General features: G+C 42.7%; 1 protein-coding gene and 1 non-coding gene across 6 annotated transcripts in view; one reads left to right on the forward strand and one right to left on the reverse strand.

The window, feature by feature from the left end:
* The window catches only part of Sesn (Sestrin), a 169,176-nt gene that overhangs the window by 115,650 nt on the left and 35,075 nt on the right, over positions 1-18,451 (forward strand). The window contains exon 1 of one of the 5 annotated variants that reach the window (XM_071712908.1): positions 15,233-15,907. The exons of the other annotated variants lie outside the window; for them this stretch is intronic. Coding sequence (XP_071569009.1) covers positions 15,875-15,907 — 33 coding nt within the window. The 5' untranslated portion in view covers positions 15,233-15,874. Of the gene's footprint in view, positions 1-15,232; positions 15,908-18,451 lie in introns of those variants that run through there. 5 annotated transcript variants of the gene reach the window in all.
* Positions 5,728-5,800, reverse strand: Trnaa-agc (transfer RNA alanine (anticodon AGC)). Its single transcript has one exon. It is a non-coding gene; the product is annotated as a tRNA-Ala (tRNA).

Below are 18,451 nucleotides of genomic sequence, written 5' to 3' on the forward strand. Positions count from 1 at the left end.
GGAACAATAATCCCGGAATAGCTTCTTATCTTCAGCGGTGAACAAAGAAAATATTTTCTAGGAAATATCTTGCAAATAGAGACGGCGAATAGTTTAAAATTAACTCGTGACATAAAAATACAGTCTTAAAATCTTTTCTATTTTAAACATTTTTTCTTAGGTGGATTCTAAATTTGCTCCGAACCTTCGCGCGAAGCTGTCGTCAATGTCAAACATTAAGCGACAATGTATTGCTCGTGCGACTCATGCGTAGCGAGAATAATCGGGGGGCCTGACGGAACAATGAAACTTATTTATCAACGTGTCTCTCCTTGGCCGGGAAGTGCTACGATGCTCGCCTGTTTACATTCGGAAGCGTAACGCGAATCGTAAGACGACGGCCGGTACCCTCCGGTTTTTATGCGCCGTAAACGAAAGCAGACCGATTAAATTCCTTTTCGAGGTTGGCTGCCGGGGTGTTATTACCAGCGCGAGGTACGCAATTTCGGACGCGTCCCCCCTCCCCCCTTTTCGGGAGACCCTTATTACACCGTTGACACATGAGCGACCATCACGTCCTCCCGTCCTCGCCCTGCTTCAAGGTGCTTGACTTCGTCGTCCCGGCCCGGCGAAGGGACGCTCCCAAGATTTTACCTAACCGGTCCCTCGATTTCCTTTCTTCTCTCTGTCTGTCGTAATGCAGGTACTAATCTGTCAGAAAATAAAATCTATCCCTGTCGCTCGAGTCCCACGATGATTTCTTGAGTGGATAATACCGCGCAGGGTTTATCGTTGCATCGAGGTAATTCTATATGCTCCTGGATTTTTTTACCAAGATCGATTTTATGGTCTATGCGATTACGAAAGATTACTCGAATGTGAGCCATACGTCATTTTTATGTGAATTATTCTACAGTTGTAGGATTTCCCTTATTGAGTACATCTCTTTCGTCAATATTTGAAATTAACGTTTCTTTAAGTTTCATATAGTATTCTTTATACTATTTTATTTTTATCCGACCGAAGAAACGTCCGATAAATCTGCGACAGAGCGCGTATGTGTCTCGCGCAATTAGAAGTAGAAATAAACTTCTAATCTCGCCGAATCTCGGAGCAATATAATTTCTCGGCGACTTTATCGTTGCCATTGTTTGACCGAATTTATAATTTAACGCGACAGCCCTCCTATACGCCGGCTAGATAGAGCCTATAAAACGCACGTATATGTCTCTCTCTCTCCTAAGCTATATACATATAAATCCCTAGAGACATTTTCGTCCGTAGGTTTTATAGCTCAACGGAATATAGTACGAGGCCCGATTTAATTTCGTGCGGATACCCTCGGCTCCGCGCGCGCAATTCGACTAATTTATCGCGATATAAAATTCGTCCGCGCGCGGCTGTGTGATCGCGATAGATCATTGATCGCGCGCCGGCCGAGGGGGAACCGGCCGGGCCGGGCCGGGCGCGGCCCTTTCGGCGAGGGGGAAAGAAAAATACATTGTTGATACAGCTCCGGTTTTACGACCCAACATCCAACCGCTGACGTTCTCGTCACCCCGCGTTCTTCACGCTTCCACGGAAAAGACACACGGAGATGCGTATCCGACTTTTCTCCCCCTCGTCTCGTACACTCTGACGCGTTCTTCTCAGGCGAGTTTCCCTTAATTTATCGGCGCATAAAAGTCGGAGAGCCGCTGTTACGAGCCGCCCGCCATTGATTCGCCAATGATGCCCCGCGCGCTTCGGAAGCAAAAGCGTACGCGCGCATACGAGGGGGAAAGAAATACGACGATTAGGATGCGATACACAGCGTCTCGTTGTCGCAACGTGGAAATCGCGACTGCCGGTTTGATCGTCCGCCGATTTCGACGACGGCTTTTACTTAGGGCGTCGCCAAGGGTTGCTCCATTTTCTTTCATCTACAGACGCTTCGAATAGTCTAGAATTTTTTTCTTAATCTTGCTTCAGGATTTTATCGTTATTACATGTCTAAAAAAAATTGTGCTTTAATTCCGAACCCCTTTGATTTAGCATAAAATTATCTCATCATTAAAAAAACAACCGTTTTTCTTAGCTCACTTTTCAGTAATCACGATAAAAAGATACTTAATAAGATTCTGGGGCAATGTCTGTTTATTGACTATTAAACAATCTTCTGACGTGTGAATAAACGTCTAAAAAATTGCGTATTGCCGTAGAAAAATCATGTGTACAATATCGAAAGTTATATATTTATATTTATATATATGTATAATTTTCGGTGTTTGATAATTCGGGCAGACTGGCATAACTATGATAAACGAACAACAGAAAGCTCGTCGAGGATTTCGTTGGCGAACCTTCCCCCTACACCCTGCTTCCCCGGGGGAGAGAACGCAAGTTTTCTCGTTAACCAGCCTTTTGCGCAAGCGGCATGGGCGGCATTGTCGGAAGAAAATGGTACGAGTGAAATTCCTGGGAGTTTCGCCGGCGGAGCGCGGAAAATAAAGCCCGGAAAACTTGACAACGCAAACTCCTCCGCCAACTTTTCCTCCTTTTCCTCCGCCTTCTCCGCTTTGCGCTGCTCAGTATCTCATTCTGTCTCTCTCTCTCTCAGCTTCTCTCTCCCTTTCTATCTCTTTCTCCTTCTCGGGGTCTCTGTTTACAGACTCGCGAGGCGCTTGTTTGCGCCGAATTGCGCGAGTGGAAACCTCGAAGCGACGTGCAGATAACTCCGGGGCGTTTGTTAATCGAGTTGCAAGGTGCGGCGACGGTCTTCTCCTTTTTCTCGCCTTCGCGCAAAGCCCTGTCCCGCGATTTTAGCTATCCAATTCCCGCGGCGATTCCACGTTAAACACGTTATGTGAAAACATCGGGCTTCGGGTAATTTACGGAATTACGTAATGCTCGTAGATTCTTCAAAACAGGAGCCATTGTACATACAGCGGTATTAATCGATATAAACGCATAACTGATAACAGAGCCCGCACGTTTAACGCTATGCTGTATGCCTTGTTTGCTTGCCATTAATATCGCATTCAATAACAACGTGAGATGTGAGAATCAGACAACCATATTTATCGCTAAATGCTCGGTGAGAACGTAGCTCTTTATCAGTTACGCCTGTTAAGATCATTATTTTATCTCACATTGCTCGTAATTGCTTTGTTTTTTTCTTAGATTCAAAAATATATCTGTCTCCGTAACGTTTGAGACCCACATTCGTGATTTTTACCTGGCGTCACTTTGCGGATATTGAATCTTAAAGTTATGACATTATATCGCGACACACCCTGTTTTTCGAGCATCGTGTGCAGTCCGATTTGCGTCACTCGAGCCTGGCCTACGACCAAGCTGCTTATCGTGTTTTCCACATAATTTCGGGGCGATTATTGCTTCTTTTTTCGCTGCAACGCATATTTAACTGCTTGGATTATTGCAACATGCAGTAACATGTTTTTAAAAGCTTGATACGCAATATGCATATGTTCTTTGTACAGAACATTTCATAATAGATGCATTTAATAACAATCAAAACATTTTTTGCAAGAAGGTATCTAAATACGAATAATCTTTTAATTGTAATTGATATGAAAATAGAATAAAGTTTACAGCAAAAAATACATTTCAGGACTGTATAAATAAAGGAATTTATTTTTCAATTTTTCAATTTTACAAAGAATTAAAAATATAATTACTAAAATGCATCAGCAAAGCGAAATTACGAACTTACGAAAAATGTAACGTTTAATGAAATTTTGTTAGTAGATAAATCATTTTCAGTTTTCAGCAATCGTGTTTCGTAAAACGTATGGCAGAAATTTCTCGATTCTTAGTTCATTTAGAACGTAAACGAACGTCCGTATTAAACCAAAAAGTAAATGTTTGTTCCGCCAATAATGTTTAACTAAAAATAATATATTTAAATCGACAACAATTGGCAAAAAATATACATAAGAACTTCACAACGTTTCAACCCAGGTCCGTATTACAATTCTGAAAATGTTAGGTAATTTACGGTGGAGAGTGCGTGCATAAAGCGAACGATCGTAGATTCGCGCGGAGTTTGCACAGTTGCATTCCAAAGTAACGCTGCACAAGCAGGCAGCCTGGCTGCTCGTCTTCGCGTTTATCTGCAAATTATATTATCAGGTGTTACAACAATGCTGCGGCTCATTATCGGAGCCGAAGTGCAGCAATTAAACCGTCGGGAGACGATCGTAAACAGATTATAGATACCCGCTGGCTCGCGAGGTGTGTACGCGTAACGTTATGCAAGCAGTTATTTAAGAGCCGGCCGGTCAAGATACATTAGATAGACTGCGACGTCTGCGACTACATTGAAAAATTATCTTCGATCGAAACATCCCCCATTCGTGTATTGAGGCGTCGTCGCGTCGATGCAATCAGAACAATCGCAAATCTCTCGGTTTTTTTCCGAGGACTTTTGTCGGAATCGCCCGCCGCTGCTCGTAAACACCGTGACAAAGCCCTACTTGCAATTCTGGCAACATTATGCAATGACACGGTGACCGCGCCGTCACGTACACTCAGACAGTGTCTCCGACAAAAAGAATTTTAAAACTAAATGTCACGTTGAACGGAGATTTATATCGTCGCGTCATCTTTTTCATCGTATTCCAAAATTTAATTGTAATTTTCAAATTTAGTAACTTCCAGAAATATATTCGTTTAATTTTTTTTTTCAATCTTACTTTGCGTCATCTTGAATTTTTTCTTTAATTTTGTTGAATGTATAATTTGAATTTTTATGAATTGTTGATTATGTTAATTTTGTAAGCGCGATAAGCGGGAGATGTATCGTACGATGAGGATGATTGAGCGAAATATCGAGAGGCGATAACGCTTTTTGTCTCACGCGAATGTGCACCAAGAAGCACGTTTATTTTCGACGTCCATCCTCGTGACTTCTGTCGTCAATAGAGATACGGCGATAATATGTAGTATATACGTTCGGCGCACAACAAGAAATGTTGTCGGACGTTTTCGTTAAAGCGCGCGAGTGAAAACGATCGGCAGCCCAGCGCATCGAGTTGACACGGATATCTCCCCGCTTTATCAGGCCGGCGTATGCATTGTTGTAAAAGTTCGCCGGAGGGAATCACATCCGTGGATCGCGTACCTGCAATGTGGTCGGTGATGCCCGCAATCTCGTGGAATTATATTGTACCGTTACTGCATCTCTCTGCGCTACGGTACCTCTGCGCGCACACACACACACACACACACACACACACACACACACACCTCTCTTCGGCTTTGCAGGAGGAAATTCGAATTGTGCCATTCGCCGGCGATCAGATTATCGTCTTCGTTACGACGATATCCAAAATTGCGGGAACTTATTCTCGCTTGTTATCGAAAACGTTTTAAATGTTCATACAGCAGAATATTAAAAAAAAAATCTTGCCTTTCATGCGATAGGGACTTTTTTAAATATCTTTTTTTATATCTTTGGCATCGTTTTTTATATCTTTTGCGCTCATTTGCTTTTCCAGTCGAAAATGTTTTAAATATTCATGCAACAGGATAAAAAAAATCTTGCCTTTTATGCAATTGAGACTTTTTTATATCTTTTGTATCGTTTTTTGTATCTTTTGCATTCTTACTTTGCCTTTCCAGTCGAAAACGTTTTAAATGTTCATGCAATAGGATAAAAAAATCTTGTCGTTTATGCGATAGGGATTTTTTTTTATACCTCTTGCACGGTTCTCAGTTTGCTTTTCCAGTCGGCAAAAGGAGTTCTGGAGGCGCCGGGTATCGATCCCGGTACCTCTCGCATGCTAAGCGAGCGCTCTACCATCTGAGCTACGCCCCCTTGGTGTAAGAGAGCGGAAGGCTGTGAGATCTCTTCAGTGCGGAGTAACATGCGATGTTACACTTTCTCCGAACAATAGGTATCTCTCGTCTCGCGAACTGAGGAGAATCCATCATTTAACACTTTGACTGACGGTAACGGGCATAACCGACACTGGCAGGCTTCGTTCTGCGACGTGACGACTAGATCCTCAGTTAATTCACCAACGCCAGTTCACAGGCTGCGACGTTTTATTCCTGACCTAACGTATCTCTTTGCATTCTAAAAACTATAAAATAATCTGGAAAAAAAAAATACAATAAATCCGACGCTTTCGAATTGATAAGGCATGAGTTGCTTTATCGTAAATATTGGTCGTAAAAATCGAGTGTAAATAATGTGCGTAAACATGATTCTATTGTCTTTCTCCGTTCAATGGACTTATCGCTCCTTCTTTTTGTATTAGTCATGGGTGAATCATATCAGTAATATGTGTCAGATCGTTGCACCTGCAGCTAACCATGCACCGCGGCGTAAAATTGATGCAACGATCTTGCGCCGTACATAATTGCAAGCGGTAAACCAGTTTTGATTTTCCTTATTTTAATCGTTGCGCTTAACGAATCCAGGGAGGAGCGTCGATTTGAGCAATTTCACGCTTTCGCGAACGTTTTATTGTACTTTTACGGCTATGTTGTAATCGTCTTGTATTTTTTCCGAGCTCGTGGTTACTTCGATCTTTTATGAACGTGACAACCCACAAAATAAGCGTCCATTGTCTCAAATGGGAACGAGAATGGAGCTCGTTATTAACGGAGAAAATAAAGATTGTCGTGCGAACGTGCGCGACTCAACTTCTTGGACTATAAAAAACGATTATTGCCGCGATAACAGTACAAAGCCAAACGCATGAGACACCGTACGGAATGATTCACCCATATTGATTTTTCTCCCCAGGGGTTTTTTTTATTTGATCCGTGAATTAGCCACGAATTAAATCACTTAACCTCGAATCCATATATCTTTTTCTTTGTGTGGGAAGCTCCTAAATAAATAATTTATCCTGCGAAGAAACTCGCGAGTTAATTCGTGATGATCTGTCTAGTGGGATCTGGTTATCAATAGCGCTCGTTCTTTCTCGCCGAACGAGAGGAAACAAAGCGGCGCGCTCATTACGGGGATTTATCAGCAGTGGCTTTCTTTCCTCCGTTAAATAAAAAGAAAAGGCACCAAATAGACGATTCATTCGGATTTCTTTTTTTTTTTTTTATTCCAAAGAGGAAGTCTCGGCGTCGCATGAAAACGCGAGGATCCGTTTATCCGTCGCCCTCGCTCACGATACCCACCCTCTTTCCCCGCGCTGCCCTGCCCCCTTACGTAACGCGCGTAAAAGGAGACAGCAGACTAGCGCTAACGAACCTTTGTTCGCGTTTTTACGATTCCAGTAAATAGCCGGGCCGTGAGTCTATACGAGGCTCTCTCGGCGTAGCGTGACGTTATTGCGGTCGTAACAAAGAGACGAACCGACCGCGTTTTCCGACGGCAACGTCGAAAATTGCGCCGACCCTCCCTTCTCTCTCTCTCTCGCCTCCCTGACTTCTTCCGGAAAACCCCGAAATGGCTACGCGGCTCTCTTCTGCAGCATTACTTTCCCTCGCGCGCGCGTGTCTCCGCCACGTGCACGTCTGTCATGTGCACGCTTCACGCCACGACAGCGGTTCCCAAATTGCGAAAGTCTCTTAATCTGCGAAGTAAGCGTTCTATCACGTCACATATGTTACGTAAATGGCGGTATTAAAACAATTGCCGCACCAATCTCTAGATTTCCTCCAACTTGACTCCAATATTATTCCCCATATATTTGACTCTCTCTCATTTTATTCCCTGACATGCGCCCCGGCCTGTATTCTTCTACATATTACGCGATATATTATATATTCCTACATAATTATTAATTCTACACAATTTATCAATTTAATGACAACGCGCGACGTGATGTGGAATTTCCGAAATATCTTGATTGACATCGAGACAAAAGACGCGATATGAAGTGATATCATGCTTGACCCATATCACGCGTTTCGATAAAATGCAAATCATTCAAGTGTCCGTTGAATAATTCAGATTACAGAGACAAATGCATGTTTACTTAATGTTTTTTCTTTTAATATTAATAGGTTCCAGCATAATCTAGCGCTAGCGCAATCTAGCACAATCGTCCATTACACGTCCATTTCAATTTATATCGCAATATTACATGGAAAAAAATGTTCGCAAATAGAAGCAAATTTACAACCATGTTTTTCCATGCGTCAGATCTATTAATAATTTATTTAGATTTTCTTCTCATTGCGTATTCACTGGTCGTTAATGAAAAACATTTACTCAGCATCAATAGAGAAGATTTATCTGTGTTTCGTAGCGTAAACAAGGAACCCCAGAACTTCCGATCTTAATTCTAATGAAAGATTCGCCCGACAAACAAAGGAATGAACAGTTTGTGTATCGATTTATTCGATACTCCCCAAACAGTGTAAGCTCCTTGGCCAAGTAGGCGTCGTAAAAATTACGCAACCTACTGTGCTGGGGATGAACGATTATAGGGAGCTTTTATGCTCGATGGTTTTTATGAGCCCGTTTGATGGAGATCGATCCATTTCGTATATTTTCTTATCCAATAAAAAATATTGCGCAACGTACGGTTTTATTTTAGCGAGTTTATCGTGAGGATAAAAAGCATAAAGATATGTCGGAGACAAAAATATTATAGGCCGGATTTGTTAAGGTTCTTAAGGATAACAGCGAAATATTTCTTTTTTTAATGCGATTTTATTTCTTTGTGCCAACAATGCTACATCTTAAATTTATTGTGTATATATACACTAAAAGCTTTTTCAAAGACATTATCTGCGGGACTAAATTTACATAAACTAAAAATAGTTATAGCTCACGGCGTCGCGAGGTGCTTTGCGTGATCTTGAAAAAATCCTTTTAAATAATGCAATTCTGATTAAAATATTTTAATTAGATATTTCCATATTTTTGCCGCTAATATTTTAAAGCCATATTATAGAATTAAATCCATTATCTATAAAAATTCACACATAAATAGTAAAACTGCATCTCTCTCTCTTTCTCTCTTTCTACGACGTTATATACGTTTTCGAATAACTCGTAAATTTCTTGCGGCGAAAATTTGCGGTATTTCATCATAAAAATCATGTTTAAGATCCCATTTAAGAACATCTGCGCGAATGGCCTTATGCAAAACAGTCTGATCTTCGCTTAGCGATCGGGAGCAGACGCGCTGGCATTGTTACGCAAAGTTTTCCAGTGTAGAGCGACGTGACTCACAGTCGCTAAACGTTCTTAAACAATTTATATCGGTGCCTTTTAGCGGAAGATTACGTGCAAGGACATTGAGGGATAGAGATATAGGCAGTCACACAACTACGTCTACACGCGCGACTATTCATGCATCGCGACAGTGAGTCACACTTTTGATACCGGCACATTTACGAGAATCGCGAAAATACTCTCCGCACTCGCTTCTTGCATAACTATACATAATATTTTGCTGGCCACTGACTTTCGGAGAACCACGTTTTATGCTTTGTTTCGCGCTGTATATGTTTAATTTATGTAATCCCATGATTTCATGTGAGTATGCGCGCGTACTTGCTGATGTAAAACTTTTTGAAATAAGTTTTAAATAAAGCCTTTTTCTTTTATTTTAAAAGAAAGTTTATTTTTTCGTTTAATAGGAAATTATTATTATTAAGTATTATTAGTGGTATTAAGTATTATTATTTTTGTCGATGTTCGATTTTGAAATCCTTGGACGTGATTTGGTAACGCAGATTCATTTTGTACTATCATATCGCGATTCGCTGGTTACTCGCTAGCTGACCTTAGAGCTTTTTCGACGTCTGGCATATCGCGAGTATGTAAGATATTTTGCTCGTGATGAGACATAGCTGTGGATGCTATAATGTACAACTTCTCTCGCGTGAATAACAAAAATAAAACGCACGATTTGAATACATATGCGCTGATAAAAAACGCACCTTTCCGTAAGATGGTTCTTTGTCTCTGAATTATCTGTTTTGATGTTAATTCTACTGGAAGTGTTCGACGCGTCCAAAATTGGCAATTCCACGATCCGTTCGTGATTCATTCGCTGAAAACAAATATGGCGCACTTTAATGAGTTACTGATGAAATGCAGGACGTTTCGTGAGAAATAGCCTCAATACTGCGATAATTTTATTTCTGAACAAATAGGCCTTTTATCGCGGTCCATCCTTTTTAATTACCATCGACAACTATCTTTAATTACGTATAATCTGAGGCCGATAATTATTTCAAGAAGGTTTTCTCAGATAAAGGATGTCCGATATCCTTGACGAAATGTAGGTTTACGGACGAGCCTACTGACCAACAGACCGATTGAGCGAACGTCTTCCGTCGATGGTAAGCGTCGCGCAAGGTAAAAGCAATTTTCGTCACTCGAGCGTGGAACCGGTTATTAGTCATCGCAAATTGCGGTAGACAAAACTTTCCGATGGTTTCTCGTAGGAGCTAATCGTGTACACCGAACAGCGAACTGCTCCAGGCTCCGTTATAACGGGACGCTGTGTATGTAAAAGAGAAAAAGAGAGAAAGAGAGAGAGAGAGAGTGTAGGAGAAAAAGAAAACGAGATAGGTTTAGTGTAGAAGGCAGAATATCTTGGAGAAGGATATGAAAGTAGAAAGATAGCTAGAGCTAGAGCAAACTAATGGAGCGGGAAAGCGAACAGGATAAAAAGGTGAATGCAAGAGATAATAAGAATCGATTGTGCCGAGTTTGGAAAAAAAGACCAGCCCAGCGGGATAAACCGATATAGAGCGATGTTATGACAGCCTGAGGATACCGACGACAGACTGACAGTTAACACGAAAGCAGGAGGGAGGTGGAGACGTCTTTTTTTCGGAGGTATTGATCATTTGGTACGTTGAGTGAATAGGTAACCGTTGCTTTACCTGATGGTGGACAGGTAATATTTTCAAGCTCGTATTATTGTGTCGAGACAGACCTGTCCGTTTATTTATCTTTCACGAGTAAATATAATCGCATTACTGTTTATTTATTTTTACGAATATAATGTATTAATCTTGCGAAAAAAGATGCTGACGGATTACACTATAAAAGTATATGGAGTAAAAATAAAATGTGACAACTTTAATTAATCGGTCCCGCTGGTCCCTGAATCGCCCCCCCCCCCTCCTCCCCTCGCTAATAACATAAACAAAAGAAGACAATTTAGTTAAGCGTGGTACCCAGCATCCATTTTAATAAATGCCATAAGCCAGAATAACAAGAGAGAAACAGAAACAAAGGCGGATTGTTCGGATTGAGCCTCTGTCATTCGTAAGGGATGAAATCGAGCGTGGAAAAGGGCTGGAGGGCGACCTAGAAAAACGAAACTTATTATCGTAAGTGCACAGAGGCAAAATGATCGAGCATTCGAGGAAGCAGGAGAGGCGATCGCGATACATAGGGGTAACGGGTGAGAGAAAGAGAAACAGAATGTGATACATGGACATATGTACACGGAGTAAGAGCGTCAGAACTATGAGGAGAACAGGGATATTCAAGCGACGGGCCTGGCAATATCGTATGGCAGTGCCGTAATGAGAGGCGCTTTCCCGAGCGTTGACCCCTTCGCGCTTCCAATACTAACCTCGGCCAAAAGTGTGGGTCCGCCTTCTCCCGGGAATACAAAATAATAGAAACCTCACAGCGTCGAAGCAAGAGAGAAAGAGGGAGAGAGAGAGGGGGGAGGGGGAGGGAGAGAAGTCCTCGTCTTCGCGGAAATCGCGATTGACCGGGAGTTCACACGGAACTCGACTAAAATATCATTCGCCTGAATGTCGGTGCCTCATCGTGATTACCGTCGAGCGGAATTCTTACCACGAATTCGAACAGATGCTTTAGCGTACACGCATTTCGTGTATATTGAGCAAGTGCTGTACTATTCGGAGAATGTGGCTAGAAAGGTAGAAAGAAAGTAGAAAGTGAAAGAAATAGAGAGAAGAATCGTTAATTCGGCCGTCATAAATTGGACATGTTAGTTTATAATTAAATTCATGTCTCTCTTATTATTAGTTTGTGTATATTAGTTTATATCTATATAAGTCTTATAATACATACATACATTTAATATGAAAATCTGTATATCTGTTAATATTTAGTTTAAGTTTATGTATTTTCAATGGATACCGGGGCCCCTCTCGTATCTCGAGATGGAAGCTCCGACAGCCTTAGCTCGACTGGCGTAACTCCGGCCGTAAGGAACTGAATTCGCGGAACGCTCTCTCATGCTGGTTTCTTTCGGCTGGCTAATCTATCCGTCTATCTATCCAATAATCTAGCCTGTCAATCCGCACGGCACACGAAACACGTTTTCTAGAGACCCCAGTACCTGTTTCGCGGCAGACAGGTTGAAGGAACTGTTATCGTCGCCGCATTTCGTCACATCGTTTCGTCCGAAAGCGCGGAAAAGGTCGGACTCGGTGTTGCGTTTCACACGCCAATATGCACAACGCGACGTCGCCGACCGATAATCACCGAACTTCCTGTCCGTCCCGTCCGAATGACGTCTAACGAGATCCCGAATAGAAAAATCGCGCAGCCGCCAGCCGCCCCGTTCAGTTCCGCGAAAATCCGTTCGTTATCGTCGATAATTAATGCATAACTCGGGATACGGCGCCTTTTCCTGGTCGTCGTCCCTCGTGGCTCCTTATCGAGTCTGCGTGACGCGTTTCGCAGCGTTTCGACGAAAGCCGACTGGGACGAAACTGATGAAAGCTATACGCGTAATGTTTGCAGCTACTTATCGGAATTATTCGAGAGTAAAATCGCTGATCGCAGCAATCGAATCGGACGTGATTTAATATTGTGCACGTCGCTCTGTGACGTTTTACGTGTAACAAATACGTGCAAAACGAATAATCTCTGCGCAGTAGTTTATCACACGGATTATGAACGTATTTCACGTTTTTCTCTTCTCTTCCCCCCCCCCTCTCTCACTCATTCATATATGTATATATAGGTATGTATATATATATGTATGTATATATATTGTATATATACCCTCTTGCTCTGTTTCGCGCGACGACATTTCGTACGCGTAACAAAGACTCGTTAAAGGGCTCTCGCGGAAATGAAGGGTCGGTCCCTCGCTGCCTTCATTTTGCAGTATCCTTGGGAGACAAAGGAAGAAGGAATCGGAGGTCTCGGATGGTGGTGCCATTTCGTTTGCGATCCCCCAATCTGCCCGAAGGAATGTGGTTTCATTGACCTCAACATTTACGACGCACGAACCTGTTATGTCACATGATACGTTTCCTTTACTTAATTGAATTTCAGGATCTATTTCTAAAGGAAGACTCGTCTTCACCAGACGCGCTCATCTTCTGACTTTTGTTCCTCAGTTAAGAAGTAGATCTGATTTTTGTTCCGTTCAGTCAGTACGGAGTCGTGTCGTTTACTATTTTTTTTTTTTTTTTTTTTTTTTGGTGGAAAGATATAATACACACTATCTGTAGATTAATTTGATAATGAGCAATGTTAATCATCATATAGTTTCAAAATATCAAAAATATGATGAAAGTATAATATGCATTGAAACATGCGTTTTAGTAAGATTATTCGCGATTGCGAATTGTAAGTTCGGTAGTGCGAGATAACTTATCAGCAGTCCAGAAATTATTTTTATAAGAGTTATTCAGGTCAGATTACACTTGTCACTTGTGACTTCTTCGAGGAGAGGAGGTATTTACAAGAACGTAATCTACTATTTTGATATAATAAAATTATCACCTGTGTGTGATAAAATAATCTAAACATATTAAATACATAAATGTATCAGTATATTTATTTACGTCATGTTTCTATAAAAAAAAAGACAAGTGTACATTGATGTGTCATCATTGCTTTCTCTTAATCGCCGCAAGATTGAATAATATGACTCTTGGCTTACAAGTTCACGAAGTTCTCACTAAATTTTCTTTACGCAATTTAATGTTCGGAAAAAGGAAAAATATTATTTTTATTGTAGTATTATTATAGCTGTATTATTATCGGTATAATTGATTTTATAGTTTATATAAATTATTGACAAACTTAACAGTAAAATATAATTTTTTTAGCACGTGCATTACCTCATTTTTTATGTGCCTCTCATGAGTATGTCTTTGTCAATTATTTTTTGATTTGCCGGGATTCTTTCTAACGCAACTATAATCGCGGTCGGAAATTCGTACGAGCGACTCACCGGCGAGGAAGTGTCATCCCTCGCATCCTTAAATCGTAGCGATACACGTCATTGACGATTATGCATTTAATCGTATGACGAAATTATAGTTATCATTAGCAACACTATCCTTCTCTCTCTCTCTCTCTCTCTCTCTCTCTCTCTCTCTCTCTCTCTCTCTCTCTCTCTCTCTCTCTCTCTCTCTCTCTCTCTCTCTCTCTCGTGTTATTGCCGTTGTTACGAGTTCGCTTTGTACCGATAACCAGATGCAACTGATATATTTAGCGCGGTTAGTATCACTGTTGCTAGGGCATCAGCTGATCAGGCCGGCCGCCTGCGTGCGCAGGAGTGTATCTCCGATCTTTCTACCTCGTATCTACGGACGGAACGTAGGTAAATGTTTGTAAGTTTGGTTTTGGATTTCTTGAAGAGATTTGTTAGTCGAAGATAAAGATTCTGAAGGTTGGATTACAAGGTTCAATAAAGCGAAGCCGAATTAAAGCTTTCAAAACGCGGTTATTTAAGGTTCAGTGACGTAACAGACAAAGGAAATCGCTGATTTTGTACGAATAGAATATAGACAGTAAAAAAGAAGGTAGGAGAGAGGTACAAAAGTAATTAAAATAATTTATTATTACGCCATAATCTTATTTAGATTGTAGTTATTATAAATGTCATTTGAAATTACTGCGAGGTTTAATTGATTTCTTCTTTTCCTAGTTTTGCTTCGAGAGAATGGGGGGAGGGGAAAGAGAGAGAGAGAGAGGGAGAGACTAAATTTCGGTTAATTTCAATTAACATTATACGGAATATCTCGGTGCATATTAATTAAAGAGAAAGCGAGAAGGGAGAAGACCCGGCGGAAGAAACGAGGGGACAGTTTTTTTTTAGAATCAGCGGGGTCGACTCACAATCAGAGTCGAGCCCCCGAAAAATCTGTCCCCGTCTGGCGCACGCTCTCGAAATACCGTCGATAGATCGACGCGGGACTCTCGTCGAGCGTCGTACAGCCCTGCGCCGACCAATGACAGCCGCGTAAAACCGGCGTGCGTGCCTCCACCATCCCCCGTGTGGCCGCGATCTGCCATCCTCGCATCCCCATTCCCCCGCCATCCTGCTTTCCCCGACGCCCGGCCTGCCGGTCAGATGATCGCGGCCGCTCGACGCTCGACGGCGTCAGTTAGCAACCGGCTCTCGTCCAGGGTGGATCGTTTCGTCTCGTCTCGTCTCGTCTCGTCTCGTCTCGTCTCGCATCGCTCGCACCGGCCGTGCCTGTTAATACTCAACCTAACCCGTTTCTCTCGCGTTTTCCCCGAGATCTTTTCTCGCCTCGCCGTTGTGCTCTCGGTACGTTTACACGCGTTGACGCGCCTCTTTCTTTGTTACACACCGTCGCTACCACTCGTCTCCGAGTTTCCGGGAGAAGCCGGCGCCCCCCCCCCCCCCTTTGTGATATATTATGACTGGTCGTAGCTGCGCTACGTTACACCTCGTACACGTTACTCGTAGTGACAATCGACGGACGTGTCGCGCCGAAGCCGGCCCGCCGTGTCGCCGGTGATAATTTGTTCGCTCATTGTCGGGATCGTCGCGCGACTCGCCAGGAAGAGGGATAGATAGAGAGAGAGAGAAAGAGAGAGCCGCGGGTCAGAAACGGTCGTTAGCCCCCGGGGTGTGCCCGCGAAGTCTCTTTCGTCGTCAGTGGTATCTATCGAAAGGTCTTCAAGATTCCCATTGCCAACGAGGACGACCCGCAGCCGGTGGCGGCAGATACGATCGCGAATCGCGGTGCCACCAGCATGGGCAGCATGGGTCAGATCGGACCGAATGACGTAAGTCTTCCACTTCTTCTTTTTTTTTTCCTCTCTTTTCATTTCCCTCGCTCGTCTTTTTCGAGGGGAACTTTCCGCTCGGGGCGCCGCGCCGCGCCGCGCCGCGCGTCGACGTATCGACCCGCGTCCCCCGTTGTCACCTGGCGGACGAGCGAGTGTCCGTCGAATTCGACGGCCCTCCGTTCGAACCGTTCTCGCTTTTCTCCGCTCGAGGAGTGCGAGCCTCGAGAGCGGTATCTATCTCCGGAACTCCGGAAAATCGGAGCGGAGCGAGCGTAGAGCGCCCCGCGAACGTTTTCGAGCCGGTCGCCGGACAACTCGCGTTGTCGGCGGCTCGCAACAAGTGGAAAGTTCCTGCGATCGAAAGATCCTTCTTTTCGAACCCTTGGAAAGCACGGTACACGACCGATCGGACTCAACGACTTCTCCCGGTTCTTCGGAATTTTCCGCGCGAGACGTACTGTAAGCACTTTGTCGCTCGTTGATAAACATTTCCCATTCGCGGGCTAAGTATAGCGCTAAAGCTAATCGCGTTCCGCAAGTTTCTTACGTATATGTTACCTCAAATATTTGTACAGAAGTGGTTTATGTATACGCCGATACCGTGTATCTGTAATTGTCGCGCGTAAATGCCTTTAAAACTAGATAAAGACTCGGGGCGTGATGAAACTACCGCTTTACGAAAGATATCACGCTGTTTCGTCATGCGGCCGTTACATATTTTGTTTTCGGCACCGTTTTACAACGCTGATTAATCAGCAGTGATCATCGTAATTGGCCTCGTTATTCCGTCATTCCGTCCTATTTTTCGAGGCTGTCTCTTGAAATCACCTTCAATTTTTCGAGCTGGCATCGGGGAATCTGATAAATATCTAAATTTTTTACCTGCAGTATACGCACATTTAAATCTAAACGACACTGAATACCTGAGATGCCTCTTCGAATGCTACTTTCGGGTTGAAAATGAGCGATAAAAATTCTCTCGCGTGACATTAATATAAATCCAGGGTGATTCTCTCTCTAAAACACGCCCACCGTTGCGTCATCGGTTCTCTCCTCCGGAGAAGATCGCAATGTTGCACTGTTAAATTCATAGTATCAAATTAAACTCAATTTGAGTCCTTTTTAACCATTCCTATAAGTCGCCACTGCTCTTACTCAATATGTCGCTAAATTAAATGTTATTCTAATTAAACCAATGAAGTTAAAATAATAATACTGTTTTGTTAAATTAGTCAATTTCAACACACATGGTAGTTAAAAATAACAAAATATTATTTAACTCAAGGTATTGGTTTAAAATTCATCCCTAAATATTTGTTGACGCGCTCAACGTGCGGTGTCTCGTTACTCTCGCGATTGTCTTCGGCTCTCTTCCAGCCGCACGTACGTCCGGCGCGCATTCGAAAAGTCATCGAGATTTAAACTTACTCAGTTTATCGGCCGAAACAGGGTACATACATGAGTACAATAACATGAAGGCGCGATAGAACGGCTAACCGGCCGGCCGGCTTGCCTGCCGGCGCCCGAGCGAGATAGACATGAGAGAAAAAGAGGGTACGTTAACAACAGAGAGAGAGAGAGAGAGAGAGAGAGAGAGAGAGAGAGAGAGAGAGAGAGAGAGAGAGAGAGAGAGAGAGAGAGTCAGAGAGAGACGGAAGGCCAGAGTCGCGTGATCGCGCTCAACGTTGCCGGTTGGTCGGCAGGCCTCGAGTTTTAACATCGATGAACGTATTCCTCTTCCTTGTTTACGCATTTGTTTTACTCGCTCTCTTTCTCGCCTTTTCTCTCTCTCTCTCTCTCTCTCTCTCTCTCTCTCTCTCTCTCTCTCTCTCTCTCGCCCGTCTCACCTGATTAATCGCACGTCGATCTCGCGTCGAGATAACGTCACCGGATCTTCGCGCGAATCTCACAAACTTTTCTAGAAATGCCTGTTCTCTCTTATTTAACGGGACTGATCTTCGGATAATTAATTTCGTTCTTATGTAACGCGATAATTGTCTAAAGGAGCTTTAGACAGTATGTGCCAAGTACTGTAGGAATTTGGCATGTGTTAAGAAAAAGTGGGCAACGCGACTGCGAGTGAGTGGGAGACAAAGGATCCTTTTAGGAAAATTGATTACTTTTATACATATATCTCACAATATCTTGAAAAACGCAAAATTCCTATTTTTTAAATATATTTATGTGTATTTCTTTTTTTCTAAATCTGAATTAGTGAAAAGTCACTGGAGTGTCATATTTTAGACTGACGTATCAGTGAATAGTCAGTGACTTAGTCACCGATGCATCAGTCTAAAGTATGCCACTCCAATAACTTTTCACTAATTCAGATTTAAAGAGATAATTAGCTCTATTTTGAGATTCTCGGAATTGAAAGTTAGAGCCTCCGATTCCATTCTCAGGCGATCCAGTGACGATTGCGTGCGAATCACATGCGAGTTTTACAAGACTTTCATGACGATTCTTACGATGTGCTTTTACGGGATGTGCCAGTATCATCGTCGATAATGATATAAGCATACATATAAGGAGTACATTTGC

The sequence above is a fragment of the Temnothorax nylanderi genome, unplaced genomic scaffold (assembly GCF_030848795.1).
Source record: "Temnothorax nylanderi isolate EJ_2023f unplaced genomic scaffold, tnyl_v1.0 TNYL_tig0005_pilon, whole genome shotgun sequence".
In the NCBI taxonomy this organism is placed as follows: domain Eukaryota; kingdom Metazoa; phylum Arthropoda; class Insecta; order Hymenoptera; family Formicidae; genus Temnothorax; species Temnothorax nylanderi.